The sequence below is a fragment of the Condylura cristata genome, unplaced genomic scaffold (assembly GCF_000260355.1).
Source record: "Condylura cristata isolate star-nosed mole 26May11 unplaced genomic scaffold, ConCri1.0 scaffold00029, whole genome shotgun sequence".
NCBI lineage: Eukaryota > Metazoa > Chordata > Mammalia > Eulipotyphla > Talpidae > Condylura > Condylura cristata.
Window position 1 is genome coordinate 19,422,316 of NW_004567130.1, and position 25,115 is coordinate 19,447,430.

Consider the following 25,115-nt stretch of genomic DNA (forward strand, 5'->3'; position numbering starts at 1 on the left):
TATAAATGTCTAAAATGAGAGTTGCAAAGTTGGGTGACTTGACCAATGTTGTAAGGCTTAGAAGTGTCGGGGCGAAGTCAGTGAGACTTTGCTTGATCCACTGTAATGCGCTCCTTCTCCAGTCAAGAGTAGAAAGTTGTTCTTATTTTATTCTTTTGGTGCACAGATAATCCAGTAGTAGAGCACTGCTGAATTCCCATTCAATTTAGTTTGCACAAAAAAACAATCTTTTGTTTGAAATGTGTTTATCTTTTAGGCATCGGGCCATCAATCTCTTCCTTCAGGGATATGAAAAATCTTGGATTGAAACAGAAGAACATTATTTTGAAGATAAACTGATAGAAGACTTAGCAGTATGTCTTAGTGGGCTTGGGTGGAATGACACTGGTATGAGTGGTCACTGTGTAACGTGGAGGGGAAAATGCTAGGCCAGCCCATTGTTCCTAGGAAGCTTTTCTCGATAGTTAGAACTTTCAGTGTTCAGGAAAATCATTATCTCTTCTTACGTCAAAGACGTCACATCAGGAAACTCAGAAGTTAAATATGAATGATACTGGTTCATTATCAACTAAACGTTGACTCTGTCATGCTTTTAAACTTTTCCTCAAAGAACTTGAAAGACCTCAGAGCTAGGGTAGACCTATAAAAGCTGAACAGCAAAGAGATGACCCACCAGAAAAGGAAAAAAGTTTCAGGTTCACAAAGCCCATGAAAAGTAGCTGGTTTTAAAGATATTCAGGGCAGAGCCTGGCAGACTGGACCCCGGAAGAGCAGGAAGTGCTGCTGGAGAGAAAGTGGCAGGCGGCACGGGGCACTGCTCCAGGCCGGCTCCTGGAAAGGCTGGTGGGATGGAGCGGAACCTTAACGGGAGCCACTGTGTTGATTTTTTTTTTTTATCCGTCATGGACCTATTCAAAAATCTGAGGAAAGCCAACTTCTCACGAAAAGCATATGAGCATATGGTTTTACAGGATTTGGCTGATATATTAGAGGTTTCATGACTCCCAAGTTCAAGAGTTCTTGTCTAGAAGTTAATTTTTCAACTCACAAATTATCAGGGAATCTGTTGGATAAATTAATCCAAATCAACATTTATACCAGATTACCCCCATATATTTTAAATGAATTCAAACTCCAGATATTAGTTATGCCATAGAAATTGAACCCACCCCCACAACGTTCAACTTTAAACCCAGGGAAAAACATCACTTATGTAAAGAAAAGATCAGTCTAAATGAGTGAGTGAAATAATGGAGACACAGGATCCGTGGAAACATTCATCAAAATGTCAGGGTTAATTAAATTTACCGTTGGTGAAACTGTTAATAATCTCATCATAGTAGAAGTCCTACCCAATAGTATACATCTTTAAAAACTTTAAAGTTTTTGGCCCGTCATTTTTGTGTAGACAGTGCTTGATGTGAACTAAATTTTGATAGCTGTGTAGTGACAGCATTTTGTTACAAATCATTGTAAATGGAGCCATCCATAAAGCTAACAATCTATATAGCAAATAGGTTTTCAGTTATTTATGGGTCTGATTATAAGAATGGAATTCAGGACTTGTAGATGGTGAAAGCCATCGTCTTCCATAGTGTTTTCGATCAAGTCATGAAATCGTTTTATTTTCAAGCTGCGTAATTTAGTGTTGGCAATTTAACGCTCAGACATACTTGTACACAGGTTCATGTATAGCCCATGACACTGTGTGCAGACAGCACAGCAGGGAGATGGCCTTCCTGTGTGTTATTCCTAGGCCTCATGCGGCTCCTAGAAGTAACTGAGCATTTCACCTAATTGTGAAAATTTATCATTTGACTCTTTTGTAGAAACCTGGCCTCAAACCTCCAGAGGAAGATGAAGGTGCTAAGAGAGTCGACCCTCTGCATCAGCTGATCCTTCTGTTTAGTCGAACGGCTTTGACAGAGAAATGGTATGGTCGGGAGAATCCCTGTGAGGCATAGGAAGACCGAATAAAGAGCCCGATGTCTGACTGTTCTGTGCGTCATGTGTCCGTATTTCAGTTCCATCCTGTTCTTGTTAGGAGAGAGAGTTGTTTAAAGAACGAGCAGTCTGGCCTATGTCTGTGGGCCAACACACATTCAATTCAGACAGTAACGTCTAACAGTGAGCGCTAGTTTTTTTTCTACCAACTTTATAATGGATTGATTTGAGCCTTTTCACAGCCTTTATAAATAAAACAAATGAGCTCAAAACAAATTTCAGTACCAGAATGTAGGGCCATTAACGGTAACCCAACATTTCCTGGGCAAACTGTCTCCATGGTGTCTCCATTGTGTCTTAGGGAAGCCATCATCTCAGTGGGAAGGTTCTCTGAGATTGAATTCAAAGGCAATCTCCATTTTCTTTCGTTTCTACAATCTTACTCATAACAGTTCAGCAAAGCCACAAAGGGCAGACCTCTGTGGAGTTGAACAAGAAGTGCAATCAGAGTGGATAATGAGTGTGCCCAGCATCTGCTCATGAGGGGGTCAGCATACACACTGCTCTGTAGATAAGACAGCTCAGAGGTTTTAAAACCTCAATCTGCTTCCCTGTCTCTGAAAGAAGCCTGCTTTGCCCCAGCAAAAGCTGGGAAATATTTTAGCTGTTGACACACGCCCCATGAGTCTTTGGTGTTGAAGAGTTCATTGTGATCTCCATGCATGCCATGATAATGTACATTTCTCTCTCTCAGCTAATGTGACCCATCTTTCTCTCACTATTTCTCTCTCTCTCATTATTTCCTAACTAACAAAATCACCTCACCCCTAAGCAGAGAGCAGCTCTCTGGCATTGTCAGGTAATGAGGTATTTCTCATAAGTGAATTTTTCTGCTGGCTGATGTTTAATTCTGTTATAACATAGCAGATGTTAGGTGTCTTTTGACGTAAACCTATCTTCACGATTTAATGGTTTCCCTACCTTTGAAAAAGTGATTAGTAAAATGTAACCTTTCTCAACTTTTAAGATTCGTGATTCTGACCAGTGCCTATTTTAAATTAGGCTTTGGCAGCATGATCTACATTCATCAAAGGTCAACTTGCACTTCTGCTGGTAAAAATTCCCACCTCACTTGAATTTGCTTTCAACTTTTCATAGTTTCAAGAAAAGAAAAGTTGTTATTTTGTGTATAAATCAGTAATCTTTTACCTTGTGAGGCTTAAAGGTTCCCTCTGTGAGTGAAGGTGGGCTTCATTTAGGATGTCTGAGATCTTGGCTTTCTGATTCTGAGATATTTCTGAATAGTTGCCTAAAATTTGTGTTTACTTTATTTGAAAATAGGCCTAGTTGTAGAAGACTAAAGGATATTTTGTTTTCATGTTTAGCTTTCCACTACAAGCTGATCGTGTTTTTCCTCTTTTCCATAGCAAACTGGAGGAAGATTTTCTATATATGGCTTATGCAGATATTATGGCAAAGGTAAATAAATATCAGCTTTGATTTTATTGTTTAATTTTAGTATTTTTCATCTAACAAATTACTGGGTTACTGGATTAAAATAAAGTATTGTTAAATCTTAAAAACTTAAGCATAGTTTCTACCTCTTTCCTCTTTTGGCATGAATCTCTCCTCTAACTTCCTTGATAGATAATCAGTTTCCCACTTTAATGTCTTATTCTTGGGGCACTCAACGATTTTACATTCATTCATGCCACAAACACTCATTATACATTAAGATATTGGAGATAATATGTTGAACAAAAAGAAATGTACGTGCTTTACTATCTGGTGGTGAAGACAAAAATCAGCCTTGATTAAAAAAACAAACCTGGTAAGTTCAGTGGTCATGGGATTATTAGGGATATTGGGGATAGGTCAGAGGGCACAGAGTGCTTCATGGAGGTTTGAAGATCCCTGAATTTTGCATGATGAGTTAACCATGCAAAAATCCTAGCAGTATTTACTGTTGTTCTGCTGCCATGTGTAGCTTGCAGCAAGAGCATGAAGGAGGGGTTGAGTGTGAAAGAGGAGACAGGGATTCTCTAAGGCTTCTGACTTGTGCATTTGGGTAGATGGTGGTTCCAGAAGCTGAGACGGAGTTGGAATGATGCAGGCCTGGAGTGCCCAGTTTGCTTGGAGGAGAGTGGCTATGCCCGGAGTCAGCAGAATGGGGGGTTGAAGCCTGTCCTAAGACGTGGATGCTACTCAGTGTCTCCGATGAGTCTCGCGGCATGTGTCAGCACTAGAGGTGTTGGGGCCTGAGGAGTGTGTCACCAGGCAGAGATGGTAGCAGGAGAAGACCTTGTGCTGAACTCTAAAGATGTGAATGTTTAAGAGATGGTTAGAAAAGGCAGGGGAAATTCGGAAATGTGAGCTTGTGTGTGAGCTCTGGGAGGAGCGTGTGCTCAACACCGTGGCATTCTGCTGAGAGGCTGAGCAGTTGGGAATGAAAGTCTCTAGGATTTATTGCATGCGACCATACTGAGAACAGTTTCAGAGAATTGTAATGTGGGTGTATTGGTGGTACAGGTGCCATGTTATAGCAAAGTAGATTCACATGTGAGGAAATATGGTGTAGACGTTTGTATCTTGAGTAGATTCATTAGGAAGCAAAGTATTTAAAGTAATAAGTATGTAACGGAAGTATAAAGTTAAGGGGCACTATTTTTGTTTGCAATTTGTTCAATATTTTTTTTAGGACTTATTTATTTATGTATACAGAACTGGGGTACAAGCCAGAGGTGTGGTGGGCGAGAGGATTCACCAGAGACAGAGCAGGGAGCAGAACAAGCAGATCAATGAAGTCCACTGCTGAGGGGAGCAGCAGGCAGATCAGGAGGGGTCTGCCACACCATGTGGGTCATCTCCGGAGTTGGGATCAAACTCGTGCTGAAGTAGCTTTAGCTTCTTAGTGCTGTGCTTTAACCCACTGTGCCACCAAAGAGGGCCCAATTTGTTGAATATTTTTAAGAGACTTAAACAGGCTTAGATCCTGGTAAGAAGGAATTAATAGAATTAGGTGCTGGGATAGTTTGTGGTGTGAGGACTTAGGTAGCTGGGACAGGGAGAAGACAGATTTTGGAGTATAAGACGCAAGTCACGGCTTTCCAGCTTAAACCATAACCCATAGTAAACCATTTTTAGAAACATTTTGGAAATATTTCTAGAAACAACCAAATGGATACCTTGAAGAACCTTCTATTATGTTTACAAAAAAAAAAAAAAAAGTTTTAGGCTATGGCTCATTAAATAGATTTCACTCCTAATTACTGAACTGAAACTCATAGTTTAAAAAACTATTGGTTTAAAAGGTGAAAAAGGAAGGCCATTTCTGCCTTGTGAAAATTGGCATGGGATGTTGAACAGAAGTAAAAATAGTATCCCCAGGCGGTATGGACAGTGACTTAGAAGATCTCCTGGTGGTGTGGACAGTGACTTAGAGGATCCGCAGGCGGTATGGACAGTGACTTAGAGGATCTCCTGGTGGTGTGGACAGTGACTTAGAGGACCCCAGGCGGTATGGACAGCCTGATTTACATAATTGCCTCTTACTCTGTAGCCGGAGCCATCTTCCTGGCTGTGTGAATCTTCTCTAGCAGCCATCAGAGTCAAATGCAAGGGCAGAGGACGTTTGAGGGAGCGCAGGGATGAAGCCATACTACTGTGCGAGGACAGTGGGAAGTGGCTGTGCATCTTGCGAGGAGCGTCGCCAGTCACTGGGCCTGGGATTCTCAATAGGAGAACCGAGGAGAAGAGGAAAGAAGGAACCGAAAAGTCAGAGGTTGGGCAGGAGCCGGTGCGCTGGTGTCCTCTGCAGCCGAAGGACCTATGGACGGGGCGCCATGCCCACGCTCCAGGTCTGAGGTCAGGGTGCCCTGTTGTGGGAGTTCACTGGTGACTGGAGCCCTGATGCCGCCATACTTGCTGCTGTTGTGGTCAGAGGTGAATCCCTTGATAGAGGGTAAAATATGTGATCATGTTTCTTTTCTCTCAAGATTTACCCTTCATAATTAAATTCTTCTACCTTTTATTGTTAAGAAAAAATAAAATAAAACAAGTCTCATGGTCCTATTCTAGCCCGTTAGTGCTCTAAGTAAGCGCACCCAGAAATCAATCAAACTCGAGTTGATCCACTTTGAGGCGGTATCTCCCTTACTCTGCCTCGGGGCCTTACACATTTACAATAGATTGTAAGATGTCATCAGTTTTTTGGTGACAAAAATCACATTTTTGTCTCCTCTTGTCAGCTTGCCCATCAACCTAAATTTCAGATAATTTAAGAATGTGTGTTGAATTTTACCTTATATGCCTGAATTTTGACAGCAGTTAAATGTTTCAAGTAGAATATCATCATTCCTCTGGAGTCAAACCATCGTCCCAAATCAAAATATTTGAAAAAAATTCATGTTTGCCACCCAGTGTTAAGTATTCCCTCCATTATGTCACCCACAAACTTAACAAAGTGTGCTTTCTTCTGTTCCTTTAAGTTGCTAGCTTTGGTAAATGACACCCGTTGTTGTGGAGGCTGTGTTCATTCACCTTGAAAATAGTCTGCAACTTTCCCTTGACCTTCAGAGTTTCTCAGAGTTGCCACCAGCTATTTCACACTCACAGATGATTGTTCTTGCTTTGACTCTTGACCCTTGAACTCAATTTAAGAAAATTATCACTTCATTGTCTTCCTTCACCATTTCAGGACCTTTTGAGGTCATCGTTTTTATCTTAATTAGGTTTTCATTTTTAAGTTTAATTATCTTTCACCAGAGGAGCACTGTAATCTTTGCTCCAGAATCATGGTACATTCTTATCACTATTAGCAGCCTACTTTTATTAGTTACTTTGTCGTTGCTAACAAAATAGTAACTGCCCACAATGAAAACCTTGATAACAACTTACATGTGATCATCCCATGAACCCGTATTCTGCCTTCCCCCACAAAGAAGGCATCTCCTTGAATCCTCTGGTGTTTCATTGGGTCTGACTACTCATTTCTCTAGGCTGGTGGTGTTTACGTATGGAATCACTTCTCTGTGGCAGTTAAGTAAGAAGCACAGCACTGAGAGTCATCCTGCACTTTTTTCTTCTTGCAGCTTCTAAGTCATGAACTTCACACTCCTTTTTCTCACTTTGCCACTATCTGAAGTCATCCTAACAAATCTCTGCATTTTTCTAGCCACATTTATACTATACCTGAGGTGATATATTTTTCCCTTTACCTTCCCTACTCTCTTCTTCCATCCGCTACCCACCTCTGTTAAGTTATTTATCAGCGAACCCCTCTGTGGCTGCCTTAGTTTCTCCTCTCTCTCCTTTCTCTGCATTGCTGCTCTGTGAAACATGCGTTTAATACGTCTCCACGGTACATTGTCACAGACCTGCGACCCCTTCTCTCTGGGAATGCCGCACTCACATTTTCATTATTCACAATGGAAAGGGTGATGTTCGGTATGTTTTATTGAATGAACAAAGGATTCTGGCAGACTGTTTACTGTTTGTAGTTGAGTAGATGAACAGTCATGCTTTGCGTGTTTACTCCTGGCCCACTTTGTCTTCACATTCTAAGTCAACGTCACACTCCCAACTCCAGTCCACAAAAAATTCTAGCCATTGAGATTTGTGAAAATTTTCTGTTTTTTTTTTTTTTTTATACTTACTCCTAAAAGGCAACCAGTTTATATACATTAATTCATGTTCTCCTCGAGAATGCTCGTATTCCTTTTTTGCTCTTCAGTATCAGGAAAAAGAGACCCAGAGAGATAAAACTCCTGCTGGGCTAAACAAATTAACAACTAATAATGGGCAGGTACTTTTTTTTCTAGAAGCAAACTCTAATTTCTTGTAGGTCATGAATTCATTGGTCATGTTTTCTAAGTTTATTGTATTTAGTGTATTCCATATATTTAGACAATGTTGATGATAAAGACATACAAATGATTTGGTATTCTATGCTGAATTCTATTGTGTTTTCTGCCTCAACATACATATTCTAATTCTGTTGACATTTTTAAATTTTTACATGTATCAGAGTTGTCATGATGAGGAAGATGATGACGGCGAAGAAGAAGTGAAGAGTTTTGAAGTAAGATGGCTCTTTCTAGATTTGTCTTTTCCACTTTAAAGCATTGTTTCATAGCTTACAAGTGACATTTCTGTTTACTGCTTCATGGCTTATTGCAGCTTATTGTGTCAAGGAACTGCATGGCAGAAGCTGAATGGACCCTTCTGAGTCCTAACATGTGCTGCAGTTAAGATCGAGGAACATAGCATAGTTACTAGTGAAGTCAAACCCATATGTTCAGCATGAGTGTTCCTGAGAACCCTCAGAGATGAGGTGGCTGGCTTCACATAGTTCTCATCTCTATAAATGTTGTGGCCTAAAGTTTCCAACAGACATGCGAGGAAATATATATTGAAGAATAACAGCAAGTATTTTAGGCAAACCCTTGGCTTGAGATTTTATGACGAATTTGAAGTCGTAACGATTTGGCCTCTCGTGTCCTCTGCCCTGCTAGGTCACTCATTCCCTGTACATATGCAGGTGATAGCCCCCCCCCCCATGCAGCCCGCTTGCTTGAGGTAGGAATGCATGTATTCCTAGGACTATGTGCTGTTTTCTGATTTTTTTTTTTCTCAAATGTGCTCAGCTTTTAAGTCTCTGTATAACAAACACTGCTCAATGTAAGTTAGCCAGGAGGAAAGTTAGTAGTATTCTCCACCCTTTGCTTAGATCACAGTTTTCTTTATTGAAAAGGAAAACTGGTTGTCCCTAACTGTCATCCTCCTTACTAATTTCTTTATTTGCTTATGTTTATTTGTTTGGAATTTTCAAAAAGGAGTTAAGTGAAAGGAATAGGTTAGATTAGACAGTCTTTTTTTTATTATTAATTTATATGTCTAGACTTTGAATTAGCAGTCTGAATATTAGTAACCAGCAGTAAATTTGTAATTCGAGTGGACCCAAAAAGGTTTTTGATGAAGCAGTCTCGGAGGGAAGGGCCCCTTTCAGCAATAATTTAATATAAGTGCACTGCAACATTGAAACCAGAGCATAAAAAATATAAAACAAACAAATTTGAGAGTAACATACGGCTCTTGCTGGCTGGAAAGAAATCCCGTAAGATGGATTTCCTATATGATATTACCTTTTCTAATGTGTATTTATTCTATTCTCCAGCCCATCTTCATTGATAAGAAATGGTAAACTAGAATGAGCTGTGAGCAGACGATAGCATTGTTTTTCTGAAGCACACACCGTTTATAGTCTCTCAGTTGTCTCTAGAGCAATTGTTTATTGCCATTTTGCTTCTTGTCCTCATCCTTCCTAAGGTCACAGGATCCCAACGCAGCAAGGTAAAACTATATATGTGTGTGTATTTGTGTGGGTCTGAGTTTCGGTTTCTTGTGACATTTACCTTTGTTAGACCCAACATCTTGGATTCTTTTGTAATAAAAGGTCTTGAAATTGTTCTAAAGTCTGTCGTTCTCATGCAAATGATCTTTTCAGCATCTTTTCCTAACACAGGTTTACTCTTCTTGCAATTTATGTGATTCATAACTTCAAGTGTTGTCCTACATGTTAACTTTGAGTGACACACTGTTTTGGGATTAAAAATTCCAACGCATTAGGTGAATAACTTAGCTAGGGAATTTTCAGTGCAGCATTCTGGCTTCACCCCTCTGGTTGGTTGGATTATTTGTCTTTTGTATTAGTCTCACTATTTGAAATGACACTGGCTTTCCCATAGTGCAAGTAATAACTTCAAGTAGTAACTAGAGTTTGTCTTCCATGATATCAGCATGTTGCTGGTTAAGAAAACTCTTTTTCTTTGAAAGAGAATTGCAGTATCAGAAATTGAGTCAAGTTTAGTGACAATCAAAAAAATGCCAGATTCAGAAAAGAAGCCTGGGAATGACCAATAGTGAATCTTTGCATTGGGAATCTAGGATTCAGGTCAGATTGAAAATAGGAAATCAAGCAAGGTGCAGAGGCTAGACCGCTGAGAATAGCGGCGAGAAGTTCATATGGCGGTGAGATCTCGCAGCTAGCCCCAGTGCAGGAATGCAGACTGGCATGTGTAACTCTACCTGCAGGAGACAGGCGTTTAAAGGTCCATTAGTTGTAGTGTAACTTAATAGACAGGATTTGGAAATTTTCACTTCTGAACCAGATGTTTCCAGCATCTTCATATGATTTGGGACTATTGTTATTTGTGCCTAATTTTGTAGTATGTGACTGTTTGAAGCATTTATAGGCCTTTGTAAGTAATGTGAACTCTTAAGAAGTTGAAAACTGTTATTTGCAGTCTATCGTTGACTCTAATACACTCCCCCCCAAAAAAAATCACTGAAAAATGTGATACGGAACTGGATTGTTATTTTCTCTTGACCATTTTAGCAATGTACCAGACTTTTTAGACTGAGATGTCTGATTGTTTAATATCATTTAGATACAGTCTAATGATGGGATTTTTCATCAACTTATCATGAATCTGAAAGATTATTTGATTGTTTCAATAATTATTAAAATGCATTATGTTAAATAAGTTGGTGACTGTGAGTGCCAAATAATACAATTGAATTTTACCCTTGTGACTGATTATTAATATTTTCTGTAATTTCTGCTAACATGCTGTATCTGTATTCAGCAAAGATATTGAGAAGAAGAAAAAAAGTAGGCATTACCACGGTAGCATTGTAAGGAAGATTTTCATGGCAAATAAAGTGAAAATTAGCAACGTGACTTATTGATAGATTTAGTGCATATTTAGTATAATATTTGACTTTATTAGATTTGAGTGTTCTTCAGTATTAAAGCTATAAAAAAGAATAGTTCACTTTAATACAGCAGTCAGTATTCGTTGAAAAGTAATAAACATTTTAACAGGTGTTTTAATGCTATGTACTGCATTTATCTAGCTTTGCCTGTTTTTATAAGCCAAAGGAAATGATAATGGCAACAAATAATGTTTCAAGTCAAATAACTAGTTTTGTGAGCATGATTTTTAGCCTAGATCAAAGCAAAGCTTTGGCAGTAAAGTAGATCATGTTGACTATGGTTTTGTGGGATACCCAGGTGTGTTCTCCAGACGGTTGCTTTTTCTATTGCTCTTCTCTAAAATCTGAGGATAGTACATTAAAGGTTTCAATGAAGAGTTTCTATAAAATATTAAGGAACTATAACATAGATTTATTACTGAAAATTTGAATTTATGACAGGTAATTTAAGTGAGAGAAAAATGAAGCACTAACTTGTCTGATAAATTGTCTTTCTGAGAGCTACAGGTTGTGTTATACTTGGCAAATACCCACTTTCTAATTCACAGCTGTGTTCTCTAAAGGGTCTCTTAAGGCCCCGTTATTTTGCATATTGATTAAAGAACATTTCTCTCTGTCTTCAGTACTGAATACGCCTATAGTGAGCTGATGTTCTGTCATAAAAGCTTAGAAGCCTGACTTACCAGTTCTCCCAGACAGCCTCAGGCTTAGTGAAATGGCCTAGAACAGAGCACAGTGCTCAGATAAGCCAGTACCCAATTGTTACAAGCATGCATCACTCAGCGTGCAAAAAGCAAGCTAGGTCCAGAATGGCTTAAGGACTGATGTTTAATCAGTGGCAAAAGCACTTTGTCTGGTCCTCCAACCTAATTTTGAGCAACATTCTATTTTTTGGTAACTCTGCAATGTTGAAGTGGCAGCAAGAAGTAGCCTCTCTAACAGCTACATAATTTGATCTTTGAATGGGCTTGCTAGTTGTGTTCAGAGGAATACAGTTATAAATTACAATGGCTCCATGACTCATACCAAAGTGTATGTTTAAATATAAAATTTTGAAGGTATAACTATGATGTACACTGTTGAAACAATGACCCATTTCATCAAAAAAAAAAAAAAATCGCAGTTCTTTACTTCCTAGTACAGAACTTCTCCAGCATCTGCTATGCTGACTGCCTTGTTAAATTACGGAACTGACAGCAGAAAGGAGGAAGGACTTGTGACAGCTGATGCTCTCCAGTACTACACCTGTTTCTGCAATCTGCCAACTGTGCTTTTATGTACTAAAATTGTTGATCTGAAGGAATGCCTTTATATCGAAACCTAGGTTCCCTGAAAAACAGAGCACAGAAAGTAGGTGCGAACGCTCTCCTGGGGATGTTAGAATGCCAGGGAGGTCAGCATGATGGAAGCGGTGACGCGGGCAGAGAGAGTACAGGGCAGCGCACCCCGCACTGATGGCGGCTCTCGGTGATGTAGCTCACGGCCATGTTCGTGCCTCCAGAGAAGCCGTGTCCACGCAGCAAAGCCCTGTATGAGTTTATAGACCTAAAATAGAGCAAACACACTTGAACATGTAATGGCTCACTTTTAAAGTGTGCAATAATTTCACTTCTAGTGTGCAATTTAACATACCATTCTGTTTGGAAGTTTATGTGTGACCACCTTGGGCAGACTGAATGGAACATGGCAGAAGCATCCAAAGCCCACTCAGATGGATCCCGTGTCTGAATCCAAGTTTACTCCCTAGCTGGGTGATTTTTAAACCTCAGTTTCCTTGCTATAAAATGTGACTAATGATAGCATTTACATCACGTAATATACATAGAATTTTAGAACATTGTCTAGTGCATAGAAAACTATATGCATTTTATACTACTATTAGTTGATTTAATCTTTAACTATCCTGTTAAAGCCAAGTCTGCAACCCTCACAGACATTTCCTTAGGGTGAGCACAGAGCTACACAGACACACCCAAGTGCTACCTGCATGACCTCAGCGGGTGGCGTTTCGTTTCTGTGTGCCTCAGCTTTTTCTTCTCTGAACTTAAGGCTTTGAAGTAGATGTCCTCGGGGCATTGTGGCCACCTGTAAATCACCTGGTTTGCTGCTGTAAGTTCTTTCCACTTGCCAGGGCATCTTCTTAATTCTTTAAATATTGATAGAAACCAACACATTTTCATTACTTCTGTGAAAGAGCAAGTATATATATATATAAACCCCAGCCAGAATCTAGAAACCCACCAGGCCAGAATCTAGAGCTCCAGGTTAGAATCTAGAGCCCCAGGCTAGAATCTAGAACCCTAGGCTAGAACTTAGAACCCCCAGGCTAGAATCTAGAACCCCCAGGCCAGAATTTGGAACCCCCAGGCCAGAATTTGGAACCCCAGGCTAGAAGCTTGCCAATTTGTTGCGTCTCTCAGCACTTCTGATTCCAAATTTTCTAGGAGTCCCATGTAGCTGTTTACTGTGTTGATAAAATCTGTTTGTGAGAAACAGATTCTAAGGCCAGAGTCTGTAAAGACTACAACAGATAATTTGTTGAAAAGGCCCCAGTAATTTAGCAGTAGCAATCACGTAAGTGGCTACCCAGGCGTCCTGTGAGGGTGGCTTAGTACAGGAGGGGTCGAGGAGAGTGAAGGACTAGCTAGTCACAAGTGAGTGTCCAGGAAAGGCCTTCTTCAGTCACAGGTGCCTTTGGCAGAGAATTGAAGACTCTGTCAAATGTTCAGAGTACAGCTGATTGGCAATAGCTGATTTAGGGTTGGATTAACAATCATTTGTACAGCTCAGAATTGTAGGCACGAGAACTGCTATACTTGCTCAAAATGCAAGTGAGGTCCGTTCTCTGATAAGTGTATTCTGGTATCTCTTAACGATCACTGCAGCATTTGGGACCTCTGTGATGCAGCCTGATGCTGTCCGCCTTATTACAGCCATCAGCCACCTCACTTTTCTTACTCTGTCTTTTGCGACTGTGTTGGTAACACTCACTTTCTGCTCAAGGCAGCATCTTCTACCTTTACAGCGTACACAGAGAGGTGAATGAGGCTCTTTTAACCAATTTGGTGCTTAGGGTAAACCACCTCTCCCTCAAAATAAACCAACCTAATTCCGCCAGCCTGACCCCCTGATTTTAGAGTTACACTTTCTTCCCTCTCATCGTATGCCTTGCTTGAGGACTTGTTCTTTTCTGTTTTTAACGGGATTGCATATGAGACACAGGAAGAGGCTGACCTTGTTTAGCAGCACATCCCAGCTTCAGAACCTCCAGCAGCTGTCTGGACTACATTTTTCTGTTTTAGTGTTTTTAATATCTTAGGAAAAAAATCAACATTTAAACACTCACCTGTTTGAGAATCAGAACTATGGAAGATTATTATTTGATAGCTCAGCAAACAAAGACAACAGATGCAAAGGAAAGGGACAGACAGAAGAGCTTAAAAACTGCAATTCGAGAATTGGTACTAATTTGTGTAGAAGCTTAGAACTAAGAAGTAAGCTAAATTAACTTTTCCTCTTTTACTAGCTTAGTCGCTCTTCAAGTGAAAAGATGTCTGTAAAATTTCCGTTGATCATTCATACTTTATGATGTCACGTTTCTGTCGCTCACAGTTTCGTGAACACCTGATACGCAGGGGATGCTACTGGGTATACACTGCATGTGTTACTGGTGTTGCTGTCACACAGACAAAACAAGCTACAGCTGCTATCCTCCAGGAGCTTACTCTTAGGAAATTTTATACACATTTAAATTTTTGTAACTTAATGTACATTTTCAAAATTTTCAGAACTACTCACTTCTAATGTATTATCCTCTTTAAGTGTTTCCCTAGAACTGAGAGTCGACTCCTTATGAGTATGGCCAACCTATCGTTTCAAAAGCTGAAACACAGACTTGTAGGCAGAGGATGTGACTTCTAGATTTTTGTTCTAGTTGGCCTGTTGGTGTCATTCATGTCATTCAGTGCCTTTCAGCTTTGACCTTAGTTATCCAGTTGAATCGTCCATACTTAAATCTTGTTTTCCGTAATACTGAGATGCGGTATCAGCGTGTGTTATGTGTGATGACATTTCAGATGACACAGAAGACTATGTAGTGCTGGCTGATAACATTAATTGTGGTAATTTTGTTTTTGGAAGAGTTTAGCTCATGGGCATTTCTATGCACTTGTAACTAGCAACACATGCAGTTTAAGAGGAAAACACTAGGGAAACTGGAGGTTTGGAAATGCAAAAAGAAAAAGCAAGGCTGCTGGGTTGAGCTGAATCATGCCTATGGCAGCTTTGGCTGTGGAGTCCGTGTTTGAGTGTCCGTGTTGCTGAGGAAGGTCCTTCGGACATGATGCGAACCACCTCGCTGCCTTTAGGCTACCCCAAGCTTTATCCTTATTTCAGTAGTTGTTCTTGTATAGGGCTTGTTTTTGAAAATTGAATGTGTTTTTTTCTTCAGGCCTTTCTGCTTTTCCCTAGATGAAGGGCTAAAACCTAATTTAGACAAAATGGTTCTAGTGTTTTCAGAAACTTCAGTGACACTAAATCAAGTCCTGATGATGAATACTTCCAGTCACCTTTGATTTGGATGTGGGTCTGATTTATGTTCACACTTGACCTTGAAAAGACTCATACTAATCTTATTACAGTAACAGTAACTCTTGTTTGCTTTTAGCAGTCAGCACTTACATTGTCCAAGAGAAAATCCAAATTGTGAAACTGCTCTTCCCTCTTACCCCTGACTCTTAAGGCTTCCTTGGAATAACTTAAAGACTAAAGTGCACGTTGAAGGTGTAAAGTTTCCTCAAGACACTGTGGCCATTTAGGCGAATCTGAGATAGAGAAGGGCCCCATGCTTTTAAAATAGCTACTTTCAAAATGCTACTTCCCTTAGTACTAAGATACTTTTGAAAGATCTGCCTCCAGTTTACTGAGAAAACCTAATCTGAAGTAAACTTGAAATGAAATATTTTTCTTCCTTTCCATGTAATCTATCATTTTATTGTCTGGAAACTTTCTGGCCTAGCTTTCACAGTTTTATTTCTTTATGTTGTGATGAAATTTCCAGTGACAAGATTAAGTTGCAAACCCAGAAGCAGCTCTCAGAGGACAAAGTGCCTGAAAGAAATAATATGAAAGATCTTTGGAAGAGAGAGCTTCCTCCTCAGTCTAACAGAGGACATTCAAGAGCGAAGTCAGCCTGAAGCGTCTTTAGGAAGTCTAATTTCTCCTGCTCCCTGATCAGTGTACCTTTTGTAGTGCAATTATTTGTTTTTCAAAAAGGCTTATCATCTTTCAGAAAGATGTATTACTATTGAAATTTAGAGATTCTGGAAGGAAAATGAGCATGACCTTTGCCCAGGGCGTTTGTTTCTTAAAGAAGGAATTTGATGTCCTGACCACTTTTTGTTCTGCTGGTATCCGGTCCATCAAGCATGATTTTAGTTACAGATGAAGAGAGCTCGGGGACCTTGGCCCTACTGAGCTCGTTTTCCTGGTAACCTTTGACCTGGCCTGCTTACGTTGGGAGCAGAAAGGGCAAAGTTGTTGTTGTTTTTTCCTGCCTTCCTCAAGAATACACGGCATGGAGCTTCCTACTCCTATTTGGGTTTCCTGCTGACTGCCTGTCTGTGTTCCGTTGGTTCCACGGAAGAATTGCTCTTCCTCTCTTGCCTCTTTAGTTGATGAAACTGCTAGGCCAGTTCCTTCAGCGATAATCTCTTATCATTTTCTTCTGGAAAATTCTTTCACAAGAGCTGGTTAAACTGAGAAGTGGGGGCTCCCGCTATCCCTGACAGTGGGAGGAAGGCCAAAGATTGTTGGGTCTACAAGGAAGAATCAGATGTTGCGCACCAGTGTCAAAGAACAGCTGAAGAGCAGACGGAAGGGTCTCCTTCCAGTTTCCCCGAACCCATGTCGTAATGACAATATGGTTGTGTGTGTCTGTGTGGTTTTGTTTCGTTTTGTTTTTCACTTCACAGGAAGAGGTTTAAACATGAAGGCAAACCTTTTAGATGTCAGCATGGCTACATATAAAGCAAAGCTGCCTTTTCTTTTTCTTTTCTCTGCTTCCATTTAGGCCTATCACATAATTTAAGAACAAATAAAAATCTAACCACAGGAGCTCTAACTGTAGTGTGAAAAAAAACCCTGATCAATTTTGTTTTTGCAGCACGATATTATCAAAGATTTAAGAAACAAATTTGCCAGCCTCGGCGAGAACTCTCTGGTAACAGCATAAATGTCTGTGTTGGTTGCTTTTGATTTAAAGGTTTCTTTTTTCATTTGTTTGAGCCCATTTCTTCGCCCCCTTCTTTGAGTTCACTTTATTTGTCATATTCTGTAACTAGCAAGCCTTCATTTTTTAAACCTCTTCCATCATCCAGTGTCTATTTTCCGTATTTGGATGGAAAGTTTATGGCAGCAAAGCTGTCACTCTGGCTCCTTCTGCTGCAGCTCCTCCTGCTCTTAGGTCATATATGCTTGGCCGTTGTGTTTATGGACATGACACTAAGTGACTGTCTCATGTCCCATTGACCAAGCTTCTCTCCCACGCCATTTGACAGACTCGCTGTCATAGGGCTCTATGCAACTCTCATTCTGCAACTTATACTGCTTAGTTCTGTCTCAATTCCCCAGCGAACTGGGTCGCTCAAGCGAATGGTCCTACCAATCTTGAACTTGCTGTGCCGTGCCTTTATATTTTATTTGGATGCTCTTCTTTATGTTTCCAGTGGTAGCTTAAGTGGAAAAGAACAATCTCCAGCCATTGCTCTAGCAGCCCCATGCAGTATCGTTTGTTACCACCAGAGAATACAAAATATAAAGGCACATCGCTTCTTTTATTCTTTGGGGGTGACTGAGGAGACCTGTGCTATAAGTCACTACTTAGTTGAAGCCGACTTTTTTTTTTAATCCATATCAGCTTTCAACTTTGCTTAAACCTCACCACGTCTCAGTTAATATTTTTCTGTCATTCAGTGATAACTTGCAACTGGAGCCATTTGCTGAGCAGTATCAAGTTATGGCCATGACATAGGAGATTATCAAAAACGTGACAAACTTATGCACAAATATATCGTTCAGAAAGTGCAAGTTTCAAAGATGAAGTATAGTACTTCAAAACGATGATACAGGCTTTGGACGAATCAACTAATTACAATTGAGAAATTCATCCTGATAAACTAGTACCAAAAGTCTAAAGGGAAAACCAAGAGTTGATTTTGTTAACATCTGTTGAATAACATTGTTGGTGTTGAAATGGTCCATAATGTTGCCATAGAGCCCGTACATGAAGAGATGACTAAAAGTATGGTTTATTAAAAATTGTTCTGCCTGTTGATAGCCACAACATAAATGGTTGGGATTTGTGTTCAGGAAAAAGAAATGGAAAAGCAAAAGCTTCTGTACCAGCAAGCCCGGCTTCACGACCGAGGAGCCGCTGAGATGGTGCTGCAGACCATCAGCGCCAGCAAAGGTGAGGCCCCTTCCCCACCGGGCCCTAGGGCTCCTCCATGTCTCCTGTCTCGCTAGGCCTCCCCTCCTCAAAGTCTACTCGTTTACTTAGCCCCTGAATTTCTTGTGGTAACTAGATCAGCTGACTCTGCAAATGAGAGCTCTCATCGACCACATCCAGTGCCGACGTTTTTCAGTCTTGCTAAGATTTATTTAACCTCTGTTCTTTGTCGGGAGAGGTGACGCAACCCTAGCAAGCCGGTCATATGAATCAGGGGAGCACGCAGGTTTAATGTGTGAAACCGAACAGTAGTATTTCAGGCCATCTCTTAGAGCCTTCACCTTGTAACTCTCCCACTCTGCCGTGGTGACCTGAAAGCAGCTGGGATAGTGATTCCACGGTGAGACTATGTGCAACAACAGGTGACAGGCTGGACCAAGTCCCCAGGCCATAGTTTGCACATCTTTAATAGGTTTAGGTTTTTTAGGAGAATCTCGTTAACAACGTTAGTATTAGATCTCGCCAAAGGTAGCTATTCCAAGGTGACTGTTTCCCATGAATAACTTATTTGTATTAAAAGAAATATCCAAGAATATATATTAAATATATTTTAAATTTAATTTTTGTAATGAAAAAGTAATGCTGTACTTTATTATTAAAAACTCTCTCCTATGGGGCTTATTTCTATTTCTACAATAAGCAGAGGTGAATAGTGCTAAAACACTAACAATGAGTTGTATTTTTAATTTTGTCATTATTATTTGGATACATTAAAACTGACTAGCCATCCAACTAAAGCAAGACAATACCACGTGGTAAAATACAAGTGAGAAATTGAAAACAGTGGGAGCTGTTCAATTGTAACACTGTTGAGGGAGGAGGGAAATACTTTTTCCTTAAAGAAAATTTTATATAGCTCACTGTCACTCAAATGTTAAATATATGTATGATTATTTTTGAATCTTAATTTCAGTGCTCAGCCTTTTAAACTCATTTTCTTCTTATTCTTTCTTCTGTGTACTCATGCAATTTTAAAGGGCAGCTCTATCAAAGGAAATTTAGTAAAAACATTGATGGCGATAGATTCCCTGTGACTCCTGGGATTTTTGGGTCTATAAGTCAGTCTGTCCCCTTCCACAGTTCTACAGGGTGATGGTTTGAGTAGGACATAATTTGAGGTGGGATGGCTTGATACAGCAGGAGAAATAATCTTTGGAACGCTTTTTTCTATTTCAAGGTGACACTGGACCAATGGTAGCTGCGACTTTGAAACTTGGAATCGCCATCTTAAACGGCGGTAACTCCACAGTACAGCAGGTGACGCCCTTCCACCACTCACCTGCCGTTCTCACGCCAGTGGCCCTCTTACTCTGCTGTTGACCTGCTTATGGATCCTAAAAAGAAATCTGAGTTATAAGTTGTTTTTCTTTTCTATGTAAAATGTATCATACACACACAACACACACACACATTTCATTTTACACATTTTTTTTCATCTCCATTATAATCCCCTCCTACACTGCTGATGAAAATGTATCTTTATTTTATTATCATGTCATTTCAATAACCAAAATCCTCTAGCTGCCACACCAAACTCCCAGGGCGAGCACTAACTCTCTTTGGAAGTCTGACATGTCATATGTGTTGTCATTTGGAATCCAGTTTTGCATGTGATTAAAAAAAACAAATATTCTTAGCTGCACAACCTAGTAAGTTGACATGTGTGACAGCGTTTTCCCTCTATGAATCAATTGTCAGAATTTTGTCATATCTTCGGCAGGAAACATGTGGCTGAGTGAAAGATAAACAGAATGCACTGTTAAGAACTTTAGTTGTATTTTTTCTCGTTTCCCAAAACATGATAAAAATCACTTCCCAGCCAAGTGTAGTAACGATGTCCTATTTAAAATATAGACATGTCCTAGGCTGGGATTTTAACCCAGTTACAAAAGAAAGAAAGAGAGGACGTAGCCTCTCTTCGAACAGAAGGCCAAGATCTATGACATTGTTAGAATGAATGTGTTTGCATGACTTTAAAAATCTGTCAGAAGCAGACTGACCCAGGTTGTGTGTTGCACACTGCTGGAGACACCATTTGTGGGGTCTGCAGCGCAACCTTGAGCTCACAGAAAAGTATGCTAATTGAGAAAGAACCTAATAGCAGATGGCGTAGCTCTACAGCTTGGCCTGACTTTTATATGTCCATCATGCATTGGCATCTTTTGCCAAAGTAATACATGTTTCTTTATGAGCTCATTAAATAATAGATCTAGTTCTTTATCTAATATGGTTACTGAGAAGAACTGACGAGTCTAAATACTATAAATAGCTGCAACAATTATAATGTGAGATTAAAATATCTAGAGTCTTCGCTGATAACAAGCTAACAGCCCCTGATTATCCTACTTGTATTTGCTGCTTAGATTAATAGTTTAAAGGAATGCTAAGTTTCAGTTAGGAAATTCATAACAATAAATGTCCTTTTTGATTTCCATAGTGGGCACCTAATGACTTAAAAGAAGGAAAAAAAGAGAGAGAGAGAGAGAGAGAGAGAGAGAGAGAGAGAAAACCTGCCTCATTTTTCCACTGTATTTATCAAATAGTAATTTATGTCACCATCTCCTTTTCTTCAAATGACTTACATAATACAGAGGTTCCTTTTGGCTCCTTGGAGAACTATCATTTAATGTGTGTATGTAGCTGTGTATGTTTATGCTGTGTAGGTCTGTGTGTGTGGGGGCGGGGGTGTAGCCTTCACTATATTATCATTTTATATTACCTTTGACTGAGTCAGACAAAAGACCAGTACCAAAATGACTGTTTGGCTGAGTCCTATTTAGGTTCCTTTTTATTCCTATTCCCAATGCATTGTATCCACATTGGGAATAGCTGTCTCTTTATGGTGTGTAACTTACAATACAAAAATCTATATTGTCAGCCAAAGGAAAGAACCTTTCAATTGCCTTAGCTTATTACGTAGTTACATTTAACCCAAAATTTGACCATCATCTGAGAATAGAGGAGGAAAATGTAATAGGTAAGAGACGACAGTGCTGGAAGCAATTTCTATCTATAGCGTTAGCACAGGCAGTCAGAACTCTTGAATCGTAATGTTGTTTGATGAACTAATTTCTGGAGGGAGATCTGAGAATAACATCCTGGCAGAAATTCTTCCCAGTAAAACTGAACAAAGTATCTGGAGCTCCAAGTACTTAAAGCCTTTCTGGGAAAGAATTGAGAGTCTTGTGTCCGCTGGGTATTTATGTGTCTAGCGCTTGTGTAAAGCAACTGACGTGTCACGGTGCTGCTCGACCCGTGACTGAGCGACTCTTGCCGTGACGTGACACACTGGCCCTACTTCATGACGACAAGCACGTTGGGACGCTGCATGTCCTGAACAGGTTTTCTCTTTATTCTACAGTAGAAAACATGTTTCTGTGTCCCCTTTGCTTGCTTATCAAAAAACACGACTTCTACCTAGAGACCTTTTGTGGCTTCTGTATTTATTTACTACAGAAAATGCTTGACTACCTCAAGGAGAAAAAGGATGTGGGCTTCTTCCAGAGCCTTGCTGGCCTGATGCAGTCTTGCAGGTAAGTACTCTATTCCCTTGTCCTGGTTCTATTCAGTGGTTGTATAATTTCAAATTTCTGCTTTCCATTATCGGCGATAATTACTTGGGGAGTTGTTAGTAATGATGAAACACTTGCAGGTGGAATGATAGGGAGTTTCTCCTTTTTTTTTTTTTTAATCTTATTGTTAGGCATGATAGTGTTTTACTAACTTAATCATATTTTAAAATAGTATACTTTGTGCTTAAATAAGCATCTGAGATGGCTAATGTTTATTCTATAGACAAAAAACTGAGTGGTGCATGATTTTTAAAAGAGAATAAATAAATAACACTAGTTTATTTAGGAGCTGTGGACCATTTTTCATTTTTCTTAAAGAAAAGACCCTTAATGTTCATAAACCAACTAATTTTTGATGATTTTTTTTTCTGTTTTGCACAGTATTCAAAGTCATTTAGGCAGTATTTGACTAAGGAACCCAAAATGTGTAGTAGACTCAGCAATTCCAAGTGGAAAAACATGATTATTTTAATTATACTTCAGTTCTCCACAACGTCGTGACAGACTCCCTAAGTCGAAGCTATTAACGTTGGATGTTTGAATTCCACGAGGGTTACTTCTGTGTGGGCCTTGGGGAGAGACAAGTATGCCACTAGGAAAATGTTTTGGTAGAAATTAAATTAGGTTACACGTTCAGGGCATTTACATTTGATTCACATGTCAAGGCATGGCTTATAGGTGCTTGCTCTCCTGAAAAAAAGAATGTTTAATCCTCTAAATATCTTTCTCTCTGCTGTTGTAGTGTCCTTGACCTAAATGCATTTGAACGACAGAACAAAGCGGAAGGCCTTGGGATGGTGACAGAGGAAGGCTCAGGTATCAATCGCTGAGTTCAAGGCATCACCTGCCACCCACTACCCTGATCCCCGAAGGCAGTCAGTGCCCACTTACTCTTCAATCTAGAGATTTCCAGGGTTCTTTCGAAGTGACCGCCCTGCTACATGACACACTTAAGGTTGTGACTGGAAACTCCCGCAGGTTGCACCCAGAACCCAACCTCCCTCGCAGGTAGACTCGCGGCTCATTTGGGGCCAGGTAAAGATCTCTCACCACAATGATCTCATAAAAATTACAGCGACACAGATGAATCAAATTAGAGAATGCCTGGCTGTCTTTGCTCACATTAGCAGACGGTCAGACTTTCAGATTCCTCTGCCCACTTAGGTTTGCAGTCTTTTCAGATCCTTGACCAGCACCCGACGGTCGCCTCCTTTCCCACCCAGGCAGCCTTTCCCTGCACATAGTCTTTACCCGTCTGGTCTCACTCACTTGCTGAGAGAAATGAAAGCGCAATGTTTGTGTCTGCACAACTCTAATCACTTAATTTACACATACAGGAAATGAGTGACTCAATCTTAGTTTTTCTCTGTAAATAAATTGTGTGTGTAAACGAAAAACATTAGCACATGGTCATGTAAAGCAACAATGCCTGAACAAACTCGAGGAAACTGACCTTCCATATTTTTGGTTTGAATTCGTTCTTTTGTGTTTTACTTTTAGACTCCTTCAGTGTCAGTAAGTCTCTGTGTTTATCTGTTTTTGTTTAGTCTGGTTTCCAGTTGTTCTCCTAGCCACGTGCTCGTCTTGGAACACCGGGCATTCTACAGAACTGACTGTTGCACAGAACACGTTTTCTTCCAGCTTCCATTTCTTCCATCTTCTGTTTGCCTTTCTGCATTATTTTAAAGTTGACCAGTTTCTCTAATCATCTCTCTATATTTTTGTTCTCACAATAGCCAAAAGAATTAGCTGTCTGTTTCTAACTATATTTAAAACCTGTCACTTATATATACATTAATGCTGCTAATCGACATGACTTTGGTGTGACTTCACTTTCTGCTTAGGCCATATAGCAAATCATCTAATTTCAGTCATAGGATTTTTTAATTATATTAGAAAAATCAGTAGCAACACTTTGAATATACTTAGATTTTCTGAAAATGAGTATCAAGCCAAATAAGTCTCCTTTTACTAATGTCTGTGTCCTCAGTTGCAAGGGCCTTAGGGCCCCTCTGAAGAACTTAGCACCACTGCAGATCTTAAGGCTCATTACCTGCCCACCTCTAGCTCTTCATGGAAACCCTGGGCCTTTTCCAGCTGTAAGGTGCCTAAAAGTACATGAATTTTCTTTCCAAAGTCTGGTTCCCTTGTGATGGAATTAGAAATCAATTCCAGTTTGCCCTGCAGTATTCCCTAAGATTCTAGAAGCCTGGATATAGTTCTGTTGCTCATTCTTAGACTCTTTTCCCATCAACTCCCGTAAAGGGGCAGTAACCATACAGGTGTGTGTGTTAAGCCAGGTGCCTACCTGTGTCAGCTAGGTGGGCCGGAATGCCACATGAGTCCTACATCAGAAGTGACCTGGTGCTGGGGGCCTTCTGGCATGAGAGTCGTTACCTCTCACAGTGCAAGATTGGTTTGATTTTTTAATCTTTTTCACACACATCCAAAAATATTTACCTGAAGTGATTCACACGTTTTCTATTTTATTTCCTTACCAAAAGCAAAACCAAAACAGTCTTTCAACTTCTTTCTCTTTCCCCATTTCATTTTCTTCTGACTACTGTAAACGTTCTACTCTCCCTTCCTCAGTCATCACTCGCGAGCGTGGTAATTATTAAACATTAACCATCTTTTATTTCTTTGCTCCTTATTGTCAGCTTTCTGTAGTGTCTTGATAGTGACAATATTTTTTGGCGCATTTTTCCCTTTTATAGACCATTTTAGAAGTGTATTATTTAATGTCCTTGTTATGCATCCTGTTTTTATTTAATTAGTCATCAAGCTTTCTGTTCTTTTTTCGTCTTTCTACAAGGGTGTGCAGTTATTAACATAGTAGATGTGAAGGGGCTACGGGCATAATGATTATGTTTTGGGATTTGTTTTTTGCTGTTTCTTTGTTTGAAAACAATCCTGGTGGGACCCCCTGTTTGCAGCGGGGGTGTTTGTGGATGAATCACAGGGCACGTGGCAGTCTGCCTGTGGTGTTTCTGTCTTCGACATAGCTGTGGCTTTATGGCTGTACTGACCGGTGCATGGGATGTCAGGGGTCACGTGGACTAGACTTTGCCCTTCTCAGTCTTCTGCCAGCTAGTGGGTTCTGCCCCTTCCTATCCAGCCACTGAGAGGGCTACAGTTATCCTAGCCCTTGAAAATAACACACACTCAACAACTTGACAGGAAAACTAACTTTCATTCTTGAGACGCAACTCAAGGAACAGTAGAAAAAGCAAATATTTCTTCTTCAAACTAATATAAAAAAGATGTCATTGGGACTTAAAAGTAGTTTCTAAAAGACTTTATATAGGATGATAATC

General features: G+C 40.0%; 1 protein-coding gene across 1 annotated transcript in view; it reads left to right on the forward strand.

The window, feature by feature from the left end:
* The window catches only part of RYR2 (ryanodine receptor 2 (cardiac)), a 385,785-nt gene that overhangs the window by 310,008 nt on the left and 50,662 nt on the right, over window positions 1-25,115 (forward strand). Inside the window, exons 78-86 of the mRNA XM_012730855.1 lie at window positions 257-353; window positions 1,830-1,933; window positions 3,372-3,423; window positions 7,970-8,023; window positions 9,271-9,294; window positions 18,088-18,187; window positions 19,404-19,483; window positions 21,683-21,759; window positions 22,541-22,614. Of these exons, the coding sequence (XP_012586309.1) occupies window positions 257-353; window positions 1,830-1,933; window positions 3,372-3,423; window positions 7,970-8,023; window positions 9,271-9,294; window positions 18,088-18,187; window positions 19,404-19,483; window positions 21,683-21,759; window positions 22,541-22,614 (662 nt within the window). The remainder of the gene's footprint in view (window positions 1-256; window positions 354-1,829; window positions 1,934-3,371; window positions 3,424-7,969; window positions 8,024-9,270; window positions 9,295-18,087; window positions 18,188-19,403; window positions 19,484-21,682; window positions 21,760-22,540; window positions 22,615-25,115) is intronic.